At 39.4% G+C, this 20,398-nt stretch overlaps 1 protein-coding gene across 3 annotated transcripts in view; it reads left to right on the top strand.

Moving 5' to 3' along the window:
- The first annotated feature begins 256 nt into the window (after positions 1 to 256).
- Positions 257 to 20,398, top strand: part of ASMTL (acetylserotonin O-methyltransferase like) — a 33,323-nt gene continuing 13,181 nt past the window's right edge. The window contains exons 1-9 of one of the 3 annotated variants that reach the window (XM_026115460.2): positions 257 to 557; positions 2,330 to 2,461; positions 4,175 to 4,222; positions 4,813 to 4,877; positions 6,783 to 6,844; positions 9,062 to 9,170; positions 14,461 to 14,866; positions 18,166 to 18,328; positions 19,505 to 19,689. In XM_026115460.2, coding sequence (XP_025971245.2) covers positions 465 to 557; positions 2,330 to 2,461; positions 4,175 to 4,222; positions 4,813 to 4,877; positions 6,783 to 6,844; positions 9,062 to 9,170; positions 14,461 to 14,866; positions 18,166 to 18,328; positions 19,505 to 19,689 — 1,263 coding nt within the window. In that variant the 5' untranslated portion in view covers positions 257 to 464. Of the gene's footprint in view, positions 558 to 1,010; positions 1,776 to 2,329; positions 2,462 to 4,174; positions 4,223 to 4,812; positions 4,878 to 6,782; positions 6,845 to 9,061; positions 9,171 to 14,460; positions 14,867 to 18,165; positions 18,329 to 19,504; positions 19,690 to 20,398 lie in introns of those variants that run through there. The other 2 variants (XM_026115461.2, XM_026115462.2) reach the window with 2 other exon arrangements.

The raw sequence follows: 20,398 nt of genomic DNA on the forward strand, positions 1-20,398 counted from the left end.
TTCAAGATTTAGGGGGAGTGGTGGTGCCAAACCCGGCTCCTAACAAGCGAAACCTTCCTGTAAGGTTTAGTTCTCCTAAGTCTGCCTTGAAGTGGCTTACAACTGACTACTGCTGAAACTGCAATTTCATGAGGCTGCTCTACCCTCACAGCGGCTCCCTTTTAAGGGCGCGTTTCTAATCTGCGAAACCGGCCGGCCGGCGGCGGCGGCCGCCCGCCCCAGGAGGGCGCAGCGGCGCAAACGCAGCAGACACCCCCAGGCCTCTGCCGTGCCTCCTCCCGGCTCGCCGGGGAGGGAAAGGGAGGGGAGGGGAGGACCGGGAGGGGAGGACCGGGCCGGGGCCGGGGCCGGGGCCGCTCCGCCCCGCCGCAACGCCCTATAAGGGCGCCGCTCCCGCCCCCACCGCACGGTGCGGCGCGGCGGACCGGCAGGTGCTGGCGTGGCTGTCGCCTGTCCCCGCAGTCATGGCGTTGAAGCCGGTGCTGGGGAAGCTGATTAGCAAGAGGGTGGTGTTGGCCAGCGCCTCCCCGCGCCGTCAGGAGATCCTCACCAACGTGGTGAGTGTGCCGCGGCTTTCGCCGCGCGCGGGAGCCGGGGGCCGCCTCTCCTGGGGCAGAAGAAAGGCGCCCCGGTGCTCTCTCCTCTCCCCCGCCCCACGCCTCGGGGCCACTGCTGCGGGGCCCGCCAGGTGCTGCGGGCGGCAGGCGCAGCAGCGGTAGTGAGAGGCACGGTCTGCGCAGGCGCCTTGCGCGCCGTGCTACAGCAGCCATTAAACGGCTGCGTGGCCGCGGCGCGGGGCTGGCGTCAGCCTCTCGCAGCGGTCGCCTGTCGGGTCTGGTCTGCCCTTAGCGCGGGGGGGGGGGTGTACAACTGTGAGACAGTTGTCACGGCAGCGGATTTTTCTTTTTCTTTCTCTTTGGGAGGGGGTCGGGGGGATTGCTGGTCTTCAGAACTTACGTGCTGAGGTTTAGTGTATGCTGCTGCATACCACACCTGGTAATCTGTACAACAGCTTAGAAGCCTGGAGAAATTTTAAGTTTAAAAACTGCGAGGCAGACCAACAGCAATAGTGTTTGTTTTCAGAGGTGCATGTCTGTTTGCATGTGGAGGCATGAAACGTTTCGTTTTTATTCCAATTCTTTTCCCCCTCTTAGCCAGGTTTTCTCTGTAAACAAATGCATGTGCCTCAGTTTGTTTATACTCGCATTAATGTACAAATGGATTAAAGTATTCCACTGAAGGGAAGGTTATGTAGTAGAGCACATGAAGGACTTGCTCAGACTGATCAATGCCATGCCAGCATAATTACTTCTGGGACATAAAAGTTTGGGAGGTCTTAACCTTTGTAAATAATTAAAGATGTACTTTTGTTGCCATTGCTATAACTATACAAACTTAGGCTACTGAAAACTTGACTTAGTCTCCCGAAATGTCTTTCAGGGGATTATGTGAGGGAGGAGAGTAAGGTAACTTTTTTCCACCTGCCTTTTGGTAAGCATTTACAGTATGTAAAGAATGCAGAGGAATCATAAACCCAGATTCAGAGCAGTTAGTCTGTGTGGAGAAGCATGCAGATCACACTGGAAAGGCTGGAGGTGGATTTTGAATGGTGCTCGAGTATGTGTATTATAATGTATCTAGTTTAGGTGGCTCAGTGTTGTGTTGGAGGAGAGTATATTCCTTACAAAATACAAAGAGGAGAAGGATAGCACAGAGGCAGAAACATGCACTGGATTCTTACTAGAAACATACACTCTGCTGGGTGTAGTCTTGAGGTAAGAAGTAGGAAGAACAAGGTTTTTAGTGACAGAACTAGAGGCAGTTACTGACTCGTCTTGGTTTCCATATAACCCTATGTATAATAAAACGCAAATTACAGGTTGTAAGACTTCCATAAAAACATGTACTGCTATAGGATAAGTTAAGTGCTAAGTTTGAACTCAATAAAAACCTCCAGTAGTGGTATAGCCTACTTGTGGAGTGCGTAAGTACTGCACTGTTTCCTCTTCAAAAGAGAAGAACAGTGAAATTACATTACATCATAATAAATAGTAAGGGTAAAATGATGTAAGCATGCCAGTGTAAAAGTTCCTTCTGATTAGAGTGCCCTTTGTTTTGGGCTGCTTGTGCATGGTACATATACACAAAACAATATAATCGAAAGACACTTCCCTCTCCCTGTTCCTCCCCCCCCCCCCCCCATTATGGAGGGGAAGTTAAGTTTTAGAAAGAGCTATAATCAAGTTTGTATTACTTGTTTAATAACTAGCTTTACAGGTTGCTCCCAAGAGACTAGGTTGACTGTATGGCTTTCTTTTCTTTGTTGCAGGGCCTACGATTTGAGGTTGTTCCATCATGGTTTAAGGAGACTCTTGAAAAGTCATCTTTTGCAGCTCCTTACGAGTATGCCATAGAAACAGCAAAACAGAAAGCTCTTGAAGTAGCAAACAGAATGCATGTAGTAAGTTATCAGCTATTCCAACAGTTAGATGTTGTCTCTTTTGTGCATGTTATTGTGATTTAATTTGTATGTACTTCTTAGTTGCTCTCTGTGTTTTCCCAGTAAAAGCAAATGGATGTTTTCTGTCATTTGTGAAAGATAGCTACTGAAATTAACTGACCTTATCAAAAGGAGGTCTGATACCTGAATTGTGGATTTCCACAGGCGGAAATGGCCTGCATCTCTTGTCAGCAGCACAACTACTCTGACTTGAGACATATAATTGCCATTTCCTTCCAACAGTCAGGTATGACTTGTATCTAGGGTGATTAGTTCTTATCTCAGTGGTTGTCCCTTCCAGCTATTTGTTGAATAAGGGGGCAGATCCTATACAAATCACACAGATGTGAATCCAGTGCTTTGCTGTAGTTGTCACTGAACAGCAGTTGTAACAAAAGAGGATTCATGAATATAAGGGTGCTAGAGGAATGCTGAAAGATGAGACAAAAACTTGTGTATTATAAAGCACTCTGAAAAAGTTAGGAAATCCTTTTTAAGAAGGGAGAAACGAATGACTGTAGTCAAGGCAACTGTTGCATTTCCTAAATATCAGAAGCCAGTGATGCAACTTACATTATCAGCGTGATATTTGACTTCTGTCCTTACCTTTAATCACTGTGTATTATTATATCAGGCTGTCCTGGTATAGGACCTATACATACAAGGACCTATTCAGATGTCCACATGATGAGATCCCATAAAATACGCCATAAGCTGCTAACAATTTCTTAATGATACATCTCTGGAAGTGGAGTATGTTTGTCAAACCTGTACTGGTGCCAGAAAAGGAGTGTCAAACACTTGTAACCATCCATGTTGCCAGATGTTGCCATTCTCAAAGCAAATATTGCATGATTGCCCATGTAAATTGTTATCCAGGTTTCTGCCAACTTCTTTTCAGAGTGGTGTGACACTAGCAGAATGGCTTTTAAACCCAGACCTCGCTAATTAACATATACTGGACTTTTGTTGCAAAACATTATGCTGGTCATAATGATTTCACTTTATACTGGATTTAGAGAAACGATTGCTGGAATTAGCTATAGTGTTTTAAGCACATCAGCGTAAGTCACCTCTGTACAGACTTTTTATATAATGATCACAGTTACAGAGAAAAGTACTTTTCTCCCATGTTGTTAAATAATTGCTTGCAGCTTGGATCAAAACTGAACAAAACACACAGATCAAAACTGAACAATAAGGACAGGTTACAGGACTTTAACTACTCTATCAAAAAACAGATATTGAAAGGTTCTTTGGCAGGACTGGACTAAGCAGACTTAAAGCCCTCTGTTAACATTCTTATCTCTGACTTCCATACATAGGACACCTGCTTTAAAGGAACTCTAGCTGCCACTTTGAAGATCAAGTTGAGAATGAAACTGGTTCTTTCCTGGATGCATTTGCTCATCAGTAACTTATTTAGGCAAAATTGTTACCTGAGAAAGGTCTGCCCAAGCCTCCTGTTTTCAGCACTTTTACAGTGGTGTAAATAGTTACCATTTTGTAAACAGTACAAAGGGAGAAGTAGAATGTGTTGTTTTCAAGTCAGCATAGAGCTGTAAGTGTAAATCAGTGAACTTATGTTTCATTAATTTGGGTTTTAAAGTGTTCTTTGCTTGTTTGTTTTTTACTGCTTTTTGAGAAATACATTCTTTTTCTCTGCCTTTGCAGAAACACCTTAGAACTCCTGATATTGTTATAGGAGCAGACACTATTGTGGTAAGAAGTCTTATGTATTTTAGCATTGTTTTAATATATGACCAGTACATAAAATACTTGTATCTTGGAGTCTAAAGTAAAGTTGGAAAAAACGCTTCACTGAAATCATCCCTGCAATACCTGCTGGTTTTATGTTGAAATAGAGATTTGTCATAAAAATTGTGTTATGTCTCTTTCAGAGACACCAGTATTAAATAAGTAGTGCCTTAGATCCACTAGTATGTGATATTCTGTTATTGGGCAGCTGTTGACCATCAGGAAGTTCAGATCATGTAAACTGTCTAGTATCATGTTTCTTAGCAGACGTCACTTATACTTGTGGTCTCTACAGAGAGAGTGAACAGTGAATGACAGGAGAAGTTGAATTACCCTCTTGTTTGTGGAAGCTCCTGACAGTGGAGGGTGCGATATAGGGTTACACTCATGTGCTTGTCAGTAAACTATCTGCTCAAGTATCTATCGTTCATACTCTACTCCATAGACTCATGACTGAAGGCTTGGCTGAAATTGTGGTTTCAAGGTCCTGTGTCCTACCTCAGCTTCAGGAAAGTCAGAAATAATAATAGAATATCTTTGTCTTTCTGTTTTAGACTGTGGATGAGCAGATCCTGGAGAAACCAGTTGATAAGCAAGATGCATATAGGATGCTGTCAAGGTTTGTAGTTTTAAATAAGATTCCAAATGTATAGCTTAACCTGTTGCAGCAGGAGCTGTACGAATTCCTTGTAATATATGAAGAACTCCATGGCCCCAAGTTTTTCTTGCTTTTTTTTCCCTAAACAGTATAAGCCAATTCTGCCACTGGAGAAAGTTAGACTTGCTTTTATCTTGCCCGTGAGTGATTGTTCTTGTTCCTGCACCTTAGGGAGTTGATCAGGGTTAAAACAAATCTTTGTTTTCCTGGGCTAGATCTTCACTTGGATTAGTTTCAAGAGTCATCTTACCACAAGACCACCTATGTTCATCAGGTGGTACAAGAAAGGGACAGGGAGGGGAGATGGGGCAGAACCATCACAGTGGTGCTCTGAGGCATGACATTTAATAACAGGCTATTGCATGTACAAGCAAGTAAATATTAATGTGTTCATTGACTGTTGCTTTAAATTCTATTACCTTATGTCCTTCGAAGTATTAGGCATAAAAGTGCCCAATTTCCTTAGTTTAACTTTTTTCATTAGATAAATATCTTGGTAATTTCCTTTCTAATAACGTTCTGTAACAGAGTAAACACTTGTCTATTGATTCTTTTGTCTTCATATCACATCCACTCAATACAGAAGTCATGAGTAAATGAGTTGGGAAGTGTTTTGAACTCCAGCCCAGATGTTGGTACTTTGGATTTATAGTTTAACTGAGGGGAGAAAAACTCTACTTCTGTCAGAGTTCTTCATGGGGAGTAGGCTAGTAGTTTGAGGCTTCTGTTTCTCTTTTTGGAGCATCCTTTTTCCCTTGAAGCTTAATGTTATCTTCTAATTACTTTACAGTCTTGTTCTTCTCTTAATGCAGGAAAAGCTGTTTCACTAGCATTTTTTCTTAAACACTAACTAATTAGAACTGTAGTCACTTTCTTTATGAAAGATGAGATATGATGAATCCACTATTCATTTGTCTGCGGTGGTGGGGGAACACAACAACAGATATATGGAATGTGATCTGATGAAACAAACAAGCTAACTCAAGAATCAATTAAATTAGTTAATTCTAATTAACTAGAATTCAAGGAGCTTAGCGTCTTTGAGGTTTTTTTCCCCTCTGTATGTCTTTTTGTTGTTTTTTGTGTTGATTACTTAAAATGCATTTTTCATTCTTGATAGCATGATGCTAACTTCAACAGTAGTAATAAAGTAAGTGAGACCAGCATATGTTGTTACTAGGAGGTTCCCAAAGGAATCTGTCTGGCAAGGGATTTCTTACCACTATATGCTTTTTGCTTGGAATCATGCCTAGTTTCGTTATTTCCAAAAATAGTACTTTTTTTGCTAAGCTTACTCCTAATGCACAAGTGTTTCTGATTTAAAAGCTTTAATCATGAATATGAAATGTATTTAAAATTCATTTTTATAATTCCTGTTAATTGTGTTCAGTGTTATCAGGGAAAAGTACATTGTGCTGACTGTATGCAGGATATGCATGTGCATGTATCCAAGGTGCCAGGTTGAGATATTTAGTCCCTAATTTTTCATTTTACAGTTAATCACATTGAATCTTGTGGGAGCTGGTAAGGATGAAATATTTACTTATCCCCATGTATGGTAAATAGATGGATATCGCTGACTACTTTCCCAAGTTGTAGATAATGTTTTTTTGGACAGTGGTAGGAGGACGATTTGAAATAATTGAGTCTTCATGGTATATTTCTTTTTTTGCCAGTGCCTTTTCAATTATATTGAAATTAGAAATAAAATGAAACATGTTTGTTTAGGATACATCTCAGAGCCATTGAGTGGTTTATTTATATAGTGGTCTGTTTCTCAAGTTGTAGTAACATAATCATGTGTAAGACTTCTGCAGATGACAAATTTCATAAAACTCTTGCTTAATGTGCATTTTTCCCTGATAGGTTGAGTGGGAAAGAGCACAGTGTTTTCACAGGAGTGGCTATTATACATTGCAGCAGTAAAGGTACATGTGTGTTACTTTATTGAAATTCAGTGTTTTCTTAAGAGTTGTTTTCATAAACATGACTTGCACAAGTGAAGAAACAGAGGGTAGAAACTTCTCATACACAGCCAGAATTGGCTTCCCACACAAGATGAGCTTTGCCATGTGTGTGTGGATATTCCCCCACCAAAGCCAACCTTTGTATTGCATTCAGCTTTCACAAAGGAAGGAGGATGACAAAATACAATAGCTTTTACAAGTACTGTCTCTGAGAGCTGTGGGACTACTTTAGACCTGTGTTAATTTGTGGGAATGTCCTAAATGAAATGCAAGGTACTACAAAATACAAAATTGAGCAGAATCTGATCCGTAATAGCTTTTTCCCCTGTGTTCTGCTTACATTTGCTGATGGTTGTAAAAGGTTGCTATATCTTGACTTTCTGCTTAGTTTTTGTTGTTTTTTCCTCAATAAATAAAGGAAATTTTAGTCCATGTTTAAGGGATGAGTAAAATGGTGGTTTTATTGCTTAATGTATCAGTCTTTTAATGAACTGTAGGGAGCAATACATTTATATGCTTTAACAGATAATCTATGTTGTAAACGAGGTGGTTTTTTTTTTTTTTTTTTTTTTTTTTTTTTTTTATGAGCACTGCATCATTAATATACTTTTAGGATTGTTTGGTTTGGAGGAATTCATGTGATTTCATGCCAAGTTTTCATTAATGGAACTTCTGCAAGGCTCCCGTCTCAAATTTCACTGAATGTACTCTTTCTATGGACAAATTCTTTACAATTATCAATCTTTGTTGGAATGATTGCTTTTAACTCTTATAACAGAAATAATGCCAGCGATTCAGTACCCTTATTAATATGTGGGCACAGTAAGAGAAGCTGCTGGGGAAAAAAGGTGTTATCAAGGGGTTCATGTGAACAATATGGAAAAATAATAATGCCTGTCATTTTTACTCTAAGAAGAAAGCTAAAACCATACAGAATTGCAGTGCTGATGCTGTGACAACAGATCTCATTTGGAGTTTACAAATTTAAGCCAAAGCAGTTTCTGATCAGTAAAAACTTCATAAATCAGTGTATTCCTCAAGCAGTACAATTAATGGAAGATTTTTCTGCAGTACTTCTGGTAGCTGGTAATTATAATAGTGTTATTAAACACTGCATATCTGTAACCAGCTGAACTTTCTTGAGCTGATAGCTTTATTGATTGAAAACGTTCTTTCAATGTTGATAAATCTAGATCATTACGTGTGTGGGGTTTTTTGTTTGTGTTTTTCTGTACTTACACTGTTAGCAGTTGGATAGCAGTCTTCTCCAGTTCGTACTGTGGATCTCTTGCATACTCTGCCTGAGGAATTTCTGCTGTTACAAGAATGATAACTAGAGATCTGCACAGCAGTAACAAGAGATGCTTTTTTTTGCAGGGAAGAGTAGAGACAGTCAGTAATCCTTAACATGCTAGTGACTGCAGCTGCATACTTACTTTTGCAAGGCTGCTTTCTTTGGAACATGCTTTGTAACAGCCTTTCTCTGCAGTGATGCCAGATCCAGAGTATACCCGTGCAGGGGGGCCTGCACCCGGTTATGCAGTGCTTTGGAACACCTCTGGCTTTCTCACAACTGCTTGCACATACGGAAGTCTGAAATACTTCTCTTCTTTCCTGAAAGATGATACTAAGGCTCTACTGTGATTCCACAGTCATAAAGATTGTTACTGTGAGACTTGCTGGATGACTGAGTCTGCAATACAGATGCAGCTATGCATCTAGGTGTATATAATAGTTAGTTTCAACTATGAGGCGTTGTTGAGAGTTCTTTAACAGCAAAGTTAAGATGCTTGTGGCCTTTCTTGTATTCAGTGTTGGATGTATATATTGGCAGCCCATAAATAGCCCTGCAATCACATAATTAACTTGGAGTGCATCAGGAAGAGCAACCTGCTAGACTAAGATATGGCTACAAAGGTAGAAAATGCAACCCCCCCACCTTTTTTTTTCCAAAAAATAGTGAGTATGTGCAGAGGGAAGTAAACAGATATGATTCCACTGTCCCTAAAGAGCATTATTAGTCATTCCATACACCTGTTCAGCATCTACCTTCAATTTTTCCCAAGCAAAATTGTCAAATGACTACGGAGTGAAGTTAACTCTGAGATATGTTACACTTTCTAAACTATTGCCTTCATGTTACAGTTTGTCTGTAGTGAAACTTTTCTCTGGTTGCAGATAATCAGCTGGAGATGGAAGTCACTGATTTCTACGAAGAAACTAAAGTGAAATTTTCTGACCTGTCTGAAGAGCTTTTATGGGAATACATTCATAGTGGGGAGCCAATGTAAGTAAGAGCCTGAAGCTAGCACACAGTGCTTGAGAATAGGATAGGATACTTCACTAGCCTCCACTATAAAACACTGCACTGTGTTCTACAGCATTTTGCCATGTGTGTGATAGATGATAGCATGGGTGATGCAACATGGGTTTTCTGTTCTTGTTGTCTAGAAGTAGCATTGCTCCAGGGAAACTAAATGACCTTTTTGTTACCCTAAAAAATTTGAAAAACAAAGACTGAAATATTCTGGATTACAGCAAGTACTCTTCCAATATACAATTACTGCTGCTATCTGAGGTGTTCAGGGAGCTGAGATAATGGCTATAGTTATCATTAACCATAGTTAGATATTTATTAAAACAAAAATAGATGAATGGAGGGACTATGAGGGTAATTGGGGTTTTAGAGAGGTTTATTGAAAGAAGCTAGAGCTTCGCTTATTTAGCCTAGCAAAAAACAAATGAGGGAATAAAATTATTCTAAAATCCCACTGCTCTGATACAAGAAGTACTGACTTAATTTTCAGCTTTATCCTGGTGGCCAACTTACGCATGTGTTATTAAGCCATAAATAGACTTTACTTGTTTCCTCTGCCCTTGCATTTATACCAGTTATTTACAGAGCACATCCTGCCCACAGCAGTAGTAAAGAATGAGAGCATAATGCCTAACTACTTTTAGAAACTGGTCAGCCTCATCTTAAACAAATCGTTAAGTAATTATCTGGAGACAACAAGGGAATTCATGTGATAATACAGAAATTGCCTTTCCCTTCTGCTAGCTGAAGCTTATCGAAGGCAAATCAGGCCATGGTTAGTGCTGTGGACTGTATCTGAGAGTGAACATTTGGTTCTATAACCTCAGTTCTGATTGTGTTATAATATCAACTGCGGTGTTTCGTTATGCTTGGTTTTTGGCACAGAATACCATAGTAACAACTTCACTACAAAAGGAAGAACCGGTGTAAGCTTTGGATGTGTTTAAGGAGCTGAACTCACTAAAAAGAGCGAAGTTAATGTGGATTATGCAGAAAAAAAGGTTATGGAGAGAATACAGTTTATAACAGAAAATCCTAGTTATGTTTTTTGGAAGGTTTTTCTTCAGTATGCTGCTGATTGGAAAGTTGCAATTTGAAGGGGAAATGGCCAACACTTAGAAAGAATGACGGGTTTACAAATATTTTGAATGTTCTGATTATTTCCGCTGGAATAGAGTATGCTAAAGCAGTGATGTGGTGCAGCAGAATTGCTGAGCAGAATTGGGTAATTCTGATGGTTCTCCTAACAGGATGTGTGATAGCAAAAACTTCTCAGGGGACTGGAAGCTCAGAGAAGATACTTCACCACTCTCTAGAGCAGAAGTCAGTCTTGAGTTGTACAATCAGGAGTAGGAAGCATTTGCTGCCTGCATGTGAAGGAACTACTTAATGTAGTGACTTGTAAATTGTGCAAAACAGTAAGTGCCCATTTGGGGGAAGTTTCTCTCATGCCCTCTTTCATGCGGTCATCCATACATGTTGTACACTTGTGCAAGAAGTGCATATGTGCTTATGGCTTTTAAAACACTATTGCAGTTCAAAGGACCATTTGTTAATATTTTTTAAAATGAGATTATAACTTATTTTTCATGTAATCATTAAATCTTTTATGACTTCACAAAAAAATTGTAGTTCTGTGTTGTTGAGATTAGATTGAGTTGTCGTTATAGCAAGAATAAAATTGGTGTATAAAACAGTCACTGAGAGATGGGAACTAATTCTAAAAGTATATTGTCAGTTTAAAATAGAGGGAAGGGAAGATCACTGTCAAAGTAGGCTGTGGTGAGACTAAAATCCTCCAGTGTTTTAGCTGTAGAAAGATGGGATTTTCCTTTTCTTGGTTTGTCCTTGCTCTTCTTTCCAATCAAGGATTTTCTGCCAACTGTCAGGGTTTCTTTCTTCCTTTCTAACTCTTTATAGAAAGAGGGCTGGACCATAGTGATCCTAAATATTTTTGGCTTGTATAATGAGTGGACTTGGTTTCTACTAGCCTCTTTCACCTAGTTTTTTATTCTGTAATCTTTTCCCCTTGTGAACAGCTTCCTCTGTCTCTGTTCACAGCTTCCAATCTGAAGATATTAAAACGAATGTGGTTTTTTGGTAGCTCTGTTCTGAATAATGGCAATGAAACCAAAAAGACTTTGTTGCAATTTGGGAAAGAGATGAGTTCAGAGCCCAGAGCAGTTTCAGATTAAGGTATGAGGTAATAAAATGTAGAATATGAATGTCTAAATTTCTTTCCTTGCATGATTTCTCCAAGAGTCTTTTCCTTCAAAGTTATAGGATGTAAGCAAATAGATCTTTATGTTGTGCAAGTAATTAGTCTAAGGGCACAGGTTAGTACATGGACAACTTGAGATTTTTGAATGTTGCAGAGTGTAAGATCAAAAATCCCAGGCTATACATACAGGCACAGAGTTACAGAACTAAGGCAAATTGCACCCTCCTTACACAAGAATTAATTCTGAATCTTGTTTTAATTTAGCATGTTGCTGCAGTTGACTCCTTTGTATGAAAAAGTTGTTCCACATTCAGCAGAACTCATTAGCAAATCTGTTTCTTGCACCTGCCCACCCCAGCTGCTTTGCAAGTTGCCTGTTTAATTGGCAAATGGAAAGAGGACTCTTACTGGTTCCATGCTGTGTGTGTGCTGACTGGGCATCTAGCTGTTGCTTCTCCCAAGAGATAAGAGACTCAATTCCACTTCTCTTGCCCTCTGTGGGGACAGTAATTGTGCTTTACAAAACTTGCTAATTTCATACTAAAAGGAACTACAGGTGGGACTTGTCCAACTTGTTTGCAGTGAAGATGACTGACTAAAATTGGATACTCTGGGGTCTCCTGGTGGTTGATGGAGAGGGACAAGAAATCTTAGCATATATCTTCTGACCTATTTTAAGTGTTTGTTTCAGTGGAGATTAATTGTCAGCAATGTACCTGTTTCTGTTGACTTTTAGTATAGCCCTGAGTCACTAGCTCAGACGGACTCTGTCTAATGTGGCTGAACTTGGCCCATATGTTGAGACTTACTAGAGAAGTGGAAAAAGACATGAATGACAAGTCATACATGGCTGGCTTCTTCTGGAAACCAGCCTGACATCCAACCAAGTATCTCTCCATCTGAGGAACAATACTGCCTGTCAGTGCAATAGTGATTATTTAAGCTTTTGCTCTGCATTGGACAATTCAAATATATCTGAACATGTGGGTATATTGTTTTGGTGGCATGAGTAAAGTAGTTTTACAGCTGATAAAGAAAATGGATGTTGATAAAGAAAATGGATGTTAATTTTGCATTTTCAAGTTTGTTACCTGCATTCTACCTCTTTCTTCAACTTCTTCCCCACTCTGTTTTTTAAATCACTGGATGTTGCACACGTTCCTGTTGAAATCATGTATCCCCTACAAAGGTCAGTTATTGAAAAACATTTTGGTCACAGTAGTGATCTTGAAAGATGCATTTCTGTTGCACGTAATACAAATTAGTTGCCGTTGTGTATACTGTTTTAAATGAAGCCTTAAAGTTAGCAATATACCAATAAAAGCATCCAGTTACAAAAGCTGATGGGATTAGGTAATTGACTGCAGGAGTCAATTGGTATGAGTAATAATTGGCTAATAACTGATTAATAAATACTGATATGATCTGTGTATTGGAGACATTAGTTTAAAAATCAGTGAAACAGTTAATCAATAACTACATAGCCTCATGTTTTTGGACTAGAACCTGTGGCTGCAGTAGAAGATCCTACTTTGGATCCCATGCCAGAAGACAAAATTTCTATAGAGAAATAAAGAGGTGGCTGACTGTGTTAAAATTCTGTCTAGGAGTATGATACCACTTCTGTTCATGGCCAAAACATATCTCTTGCCTTCCTGCCGGCATATACCAGAAAAACTTCTTCATACTGGAGTGTCGTTTCATTTAAAAGTGGACTTTTCAGTGACAAGAATACTTGTAATTCAGGCAGCGTAAGCCTTCAACACGATGTATAAAATAGTCCTTCTTTTATATCAACAGACCTATATGGCGCTGATCAAATTGCAGGCCGATTGTAACGTTAATGGAAAAGCCTCATTCCCTAGTTTGTAATAATTCAAAATCCCATTTGCTGCAATACTGATGATTCTGCCCTTCAGACACTATCCCAGGGACAAACAGAAATCTGGAAATACATTATGGAAAATATGAAGAACAGGTTCTGATCAAATCTAAGACCAGGAATCTACTATACCTCTTTCGTGTAGTAATCTTTTCTTTTACAAGTAGTTGCATAATTCCATACTATCTGAAGTCAGTACATCTGAATAAAAATATCTGATCTCTAGTTTTGAAGCTCTTTGACTTAGGCTTTCATATTCTCATATTACCATGTAGTAAACATACTTCTAGCTGTCATGTTCCTTAGATGTGAATAGTAAAACTGTTGGGTCTATCACAGCTTATCAACATGTGTGCAATTCTGTTCCAGACAGTGGTATTTGCATACTTGCAGCTGAAGAGAAATTAGATGTCCAAGGCTACTCCCCATAAAATACGTACTTGTGCCAAATTATTGGTATTACCATGATGTCTAAGAACACATTGTAGAGAGCCACAACTTTACTGATCTCATTAAGGTTACATAAGAATTGGATAGGGCTTTGGATATGGCTGAGAGGACAGCAGTGGATTTTGTATTTGAACAGGACTTTCTTGGAGAGGAGCAACCTACCTTTGCTTCATTTTGATCCTCACATGACTGAGCACCAAGACGCATGTCATAATCATCTGAGATTTAAGATGTCTTCTTCAGTCTGAGCTCCTCTTGGGACTAACAAATCACTGAGGATCTTTCGTCTTGTTGTGGAATAGGGCTAGGGCTGCTGTGCAGTTGGGTGACCCAGTGGCAATGTTGGTCTCGGTGATGCTTGTTGTCATCTTTCCTGTTTAGCCAGGACTTGGAGAATGCTGGGTAACCTATGGCAACAGTCAGACAGCAGTCAGATGATGTAGCCCCATTTTAGGGGATTACAGCTCTTGGATTATCTGAAGCTCACAGACCTTAGGCTACCTACCCCTAATAGAAACATTTATCCTTATATTGATATTGTAATTCATGAATTGAAACACTGAGCCTAATTAGCAGCTTTAATCTACTCTAACTTGAGCCTGCTAATCTCTATGCCAGATTCTGTAGTACTGGTGGATTACTCTCTGCTACTCTCTTATCCTAACTGTAGTTGGATACATCTTTTTTTGTATATTTTCTCTCCCCAGGGACAAAGCTGGTGGATATGGAATCCAGGCCCTCGGTGGAATGTTAGTTGAGTATGTCCATGGGGACTTCTTGAATGTGGTGGGATTTCCCCTGAATCACTTCTGCAAAAAGCTAGTAGAGTTGTACTATCCACCCCCTAAACATAGCATATGCCATATAAAGCATGACTCTGTCCCTCCTGTGGACACTTTTGAGAACCTAAGTGATGGAGAAAATGAATCTTCAAATTTTGCAGAGCATAAAGGTGCTAACAAGTTGGACAATAGTAGGACACATCCTTCAGGACCTGTTTACAATTCAGAAGACCATTACTGTGTCAAGACGGGTTTTATGGTGCCTTTGGAAAATACAGCAAAATCCCTACCTACAATTCTAGAGCTGATAGATGGTTTTAGAGCTTCAAAGGTAAAAACCAAGCAAAACTCCTCCAAAAATCCTACTCACTACTGTTCCTGTTAATGTATAATTCTTTTGTTGGGCTTCAGTATATACTAGCAGGTAAGGTGCAAATATTTGAGCTTGAGTAAGAACGTCTTAACTAAGTATAAGTTCTAGAGAGTCTAAAACTAAAATAGCTGAAACTTGTGGTATGGCAAGGTGTTTTCAGTACTGGCTTTCATTTATTCTGTGAAACTTGACCTACCCGCATGATATTGACCTTCTCCTTTGTGAAGTAAAAAAGGACACAATTCTCCCCTCTCCACCCCCAAAGGACTTGCATGTTTTGCCTCAAGTGTGCACTTTGAAATTCCACTTCTGGGGGGTGAGGAGGGGTATCTGGGAAATAGCACCGAAGGGAACCCCTTGTTCCCCATATGTACCTCTTTCATCTTGTCTAATTTGGTGTAGTTTATGCAAGATTGTGGTTTATTTTCCAGTAGCAACATCAGTGATTCAGGCTCTGGTATGTGTGCATGTTAAGCATGAGGCTGCAATGTAATAGTACCTTCAGAAATGTGTTACAGAAAATTAACTCAGTAAATACTTTTAAGAAATGTGAATTTCTTAATAATTATTTGAGGGGTTGGTGGGTGTTTCCACCTGCCCTCCCCTCCCCCCAGTCACAGGAGCACAATCATGTGTAGAGTTAACTTTCTAGGTACTGTTTGCAGAAAAAGCAGTTTATAAGTTTAATTTATCTATTTATTTAAAATATATTTAGTGCTTGTCACTTTTTCCTTCCTTTTAACAGTTAAGATCTTCCATATATATCTTTGCCTATAATGTGAAGAATTAATCACTTTTTCATTCCTCATTAATGAAATATTCTCTATATCCTGTTTCATGTTCATGGTATTTTTAGCTAATAATGCGATAGCTGATGTAGACATACACATAATAGTCTACAATCTGAAAATCATGTGCTCTGTCTAGCAGCCAAGTGTGATGTGAAAGTAGTAGTGGGATGCTTTAAAAACAATGCCAAATTTTCTACTTAGAGCTCCAGTGTAGTCAAGACAATGGTGATGGAGAAATGGGCATTCTAAGTAGACTGGTGATCAATCAGGTCATCTGTTCTTCAAGATGGTATGTTGGTCACTGTAGATCTGTGGGCAAGCTGCTTGCAGGCATGCAAAGCAGGACTGAAAAATTTGGGATAAAGCAGCCTTGAGACTGATGGGTTTGTGAATACTTACATAATACGTAAAATGGAAGTGGTGGCCCTCTCCTGCGGAAAATAACATATATCTTAAGGAAGCATTAAGAGGCTTACAGTGTGCTCAAGTATTACAGGAGGCTGCTGTGTGTTAGGCTATAAACTGGAGCAATTACCTTTTTCTTAGTTATATGCAAAGTGCAGTTAAGTGAATTGAAACCTGGTATGATCAGATGAAAATGCCCGTTAATTGGGCAGCAGCAGTAGGCTGTATTAGCAGGTATTGCCAGGGTTAGTGCCAGACTCTTTGAGCAAGATGTATTCATAGGGAACATCTTTTGATGTCTTTGAAAGAGTAGGATGCTGTGTAGCATTTCTCAAAGTTAAATCCAAAATGTGGAGAATCGCTACCATTTTGTTTATGCATATTATATATACTGTTCATTGTGATGTAATGCTAAAGTTTTATATAAAGGAAAGAGACAGGCACCTGTGAATAGAAACAGAAAACAAGTTTTCTTTTCCCAGAAATCCAGCTTAAAGTCCTAGTGTGAAGTACTGAGTCTCATGTTGAACCAATGAGAATTACTTTTCTTTTTTTTCCCATGGCTAAGATCTGCTAAAATTAATTATGACTTGTGATGGACTATTTCTGTTATCTCTTAAAAAGCTCAACACTCTCCATGTGATTCCTAACTTTTATTTCAGTCTTTATAAAGCAGATGGAATTCTCCTGCAGAGGAAGAAAAACATTGCCACTTGCTTTACTCCTAAGGGCTGCTGTTACAGAACAGTAGAGGATCAGCATTAAATCACACTTTAATTAAACCTAACATGCTTGGTTGTTGTGGTGGTGGTCTTATTTTTTTTTTTTTATTTTCCCTTCCCTCTTTGATTTGAAACTGAGTTACAGAATGGTAGAAAGTGTTTTGGAACTGAGGTTTTGACCCTGTCTTCTTGCCTTCTCTTTCCTGTTCTCTGTTTTTTTTTCTAGATGGTATTGGCCCCAAAATTGGGCAGGTCTTGGAAGCCAAATGGTTGTAGACCAGATACGATTGGCTCAGTATTGTGAAGGTCTGGGTTGTAATAAACCTCGGCTCTACGCTGTTGTTAGAATAACAGAGGAGACCTTTCTTTTTCTTTTCTTTTCTTTTTTTTTTTTTTTTTTAAAGCTATAAACTTACATCTGTGCATGCACGCACACCATCCTCCCAATTTAATTTCATTTTTCTCCATTTGATTTTTATTAAACAGAATGTAAACTCCTTTTTTTTATTGTGACAGCCTCTGATTTTAATGTGTTATAATTGCCTGCACTTGCTAAGAAATGGATTCAGTAACTACTGTGTTTCCATGCTTGTGTTCTACATCACTTCCTTGGTTTTAGGTGTTTTAAGTTTTCAATCTTCTGCTTCAGAACACCGAAGCTACAAAATTGGAGAGGTATACAAATTGAGATATATGTTATCACATTAATGTTCCTCTCCAGCTAATAAACTTCTCTACAAGTTCAGCTGAGGTTTTCTCAACTTACAGAGCTGCATTGCGTGTGTTTTTTTCCACAGTCAGGCAGTAAATATTCTGTCCCCATTCCTTATGTACTTGTCCTGTTAAGTTGTGCCCTTAAGTTTTATTCCTGCAAATTAAAAAAAAAAAAAAAAAATCTTTTTATAGTAACTGGAGTTGTTACACTGCATTAGTGAGGCTTTCTAGTTCTTTACATTTTTAGGCAAATCAATTTACTTTTCTTATGGGCTGTCCTTGGCATTGGTTCAGAAATAGGCTTAAGCATGTTTGACTTTATGGAACATGCTTATAACTAGGCATATGCTAAATATCTGAATAAATCTCCTTTATATAAAAGCTGTAAATTGTCCCAGTGTCTTTCATGTTCCCCTGTCTCCCAGTGTCACTTAGCTAAAGATACTGAAACCTTCTTGGAGAGGAAAGGAAGCCTATCATAGCAGTTAGTTTTTTGTTACTCTTACACAACTACTTTTTAGGAATGATACTTCTAGGATGTGTTTGTCCAGGACAAAAGGTAGAGTTTTGTTTCTTGATTGCAGTTCTTTAAATGTAAATGATTAATGAGTACTTCCTACCACAGGCTCTGTTTGTAGCCTGTAAGCTGAAGGTGTTTGATCATCTGAAAGATAAAGGTTCGCTGAATGCTGTGGATGTTGCAAATGAGGTTGGAGCTTCCCTGTGTGGAATGGAAAGACTTCTTGATGCATGTGCTGCTCTTGGATTGCTGGAGAAAACACCTCAAGGTGAATTTTTGTTTCTTTTTTTAATAAAAAGAGGGAAAGTGAGGAGATGAGGGAGGAAGAAGGATCAAACTGGTCAAGCTGTGCTTTTTACCTACTTGGTCTCATGAGTCAGGGGAGAAGGGTTCCCTTAAACTGCATATAACACTGGAAAAATGCCTTTAAGATCACTGGTATATCACAGGGACTAACCTGATGTTGTGGGTAACTTAGACTTGGAGGTAGTGGAGCGGGGAGGGGGAATTATTCCACTATTGAAATGGTGGAAGCTGGTATTATTTTATGTGGGGGCAGACACTTCTAAATGAACACCTCAAGCCTCCTTTCTTGTAATCCTGGGGTCACTGATGCTGACATCTAGGTACTGTACCCCACTTCATTGCTGGACACAGTACTGACCACTGCCAAATTCTAAGAAAAATCTGCACGGGTGGTCCTGGGGAACAGTGTAAACAGCCTGAATATGTAGTATAAAATAAGGACCAATTTCTTTCCTGCTGTAGCAGTATAAAATCAGACTTCAGCAGAGCATCAGGGTCTTACTGAGAAGAGAACTCTGGAATATGTCCATGTTCATGGGCAGCAATTTAAGTGCCCCTAACTGGCACCATGGTTGAAGCTGCATGTAGGTGAGGAAGTCAGTAACAGGATTAACTTTTTCAGTTTGCACTGTGTACATAGACGTTTCCAAATATATTGCTTGAGTGGTAAGCCTTGAAAAGGTCAAGTGCCAAGAAGAGGAAATAAGTCTTTCAGCTCTTCTACAGGACAAGACCAAGGAGAAAGCCCTTAAGGGAAAACATCATGGAGAAAGCTTGAATTTAAGGGAAGGAGGCAGCATAATCTAAGAGAAATGTAGCCAAGAATGAGGAACTTCGAACAGTCTTACCTCAATATTAGGTGTATAACTGAGACACTCTAGCCAAAAAAAAAAAAAAAAAAAGCACCTGTCTGTCTTTTGGCACTTAAGTTTTTTATAAAAATGAAGTCCTTAGTGGAGTCTGTTCCTCAAAGAATGAGAAGACTTGTACAACCATTCCTGTGAAATAGCTGTAAAAGAAGATACTGTGATCCCAAGATTGCTATTTAATAGTTGCACATGAAAATATCCCTTCAGATACTAACTGACAGTTATAAGCACTGAAACAAAACTAATTACAATTGTTTTCTTCCCATAAGGTTACAGTAATACAGATTCAGCAAATACCTATCTGACATCAGATGGTAAATACTCACTTCATGGCTATATTATCCACTCTAATGAGCACCTTTGGCCTCTCTTTACAAACCTGGAATTTGCTGTCAAAGAAGGAACCAGGCAGAACCATCGAGCCTTTGGAAAGAAAACAGAGGATTTATTTAAGGTAATAAACTCTTATTTGTATCAAAAGTAGTTGTGAGGGGCTCAGGGAAAAACTGATCTAGGGCAAAATGAAGACTGAACTGTCTAAGGAACTAGGTGAATCTTGGGATACTAGAAACACAGTGAATGCAACTTTCAAGTCCCACACTTCTGTTCCCTTCAACTTTCCTTAGGCACATTCAAGCTGAAAGCCTGCACAGTTAATCACAGAGTATATTAGGAAGTTCAAGCGTGCTGAAGAAAACTGTCTGGCTAAAGTTTTGCCTGTCCAGCTAATACACTCCCAGAACAACCTCTGGGCACATTTAGCTTACTGATGTGTAGCCTTTATGTAGGCCAGGTAGTACCTATCACACATGCACTCCTTCTGGCACTGAAAGCTGATCATGCAGTACTGATGTGAGGCAAAGATTCCATGTAGTATGTGCTGACTGCATGTTCAAAGCTCTCTTTAAAGTCATTTTGTACAAACACAGTAGAAAAGGGATCCAGTCTATTTTATTTAGGCTGTAATTTTGTATATACTTCAAGCTGGCATATACCATTGTTAAGAAATGCAGTCTTTCACTCTATTTGTTGCTAGCTCTGTAGCATTCCCTCCCTTATGCTAGCGCAGGTGAATGTGCTAGGGCTGAGGAGTCACTTAGGGCTATATCTAGCCTTAAATAGTCAGTTCTCTAACCTGCTTCACCAGGTGGCTACAGAAATGC

This window comes from Dromaius novaehollandiae, chromosome 1 (assembly GCF_036370855.1).
Source record: "Dromaius novaehollandiae isolate bDroNov1 chromosome 1, bDroNov1.hap1, whole genome shotgun sequence".
NCBI classification, from domain to species: Eukaryota; Metazoa; Chordata; class Aves; order Casuariiformes; family Dromaiidae; genus Dromaius; species Dromaius novaehollandiae.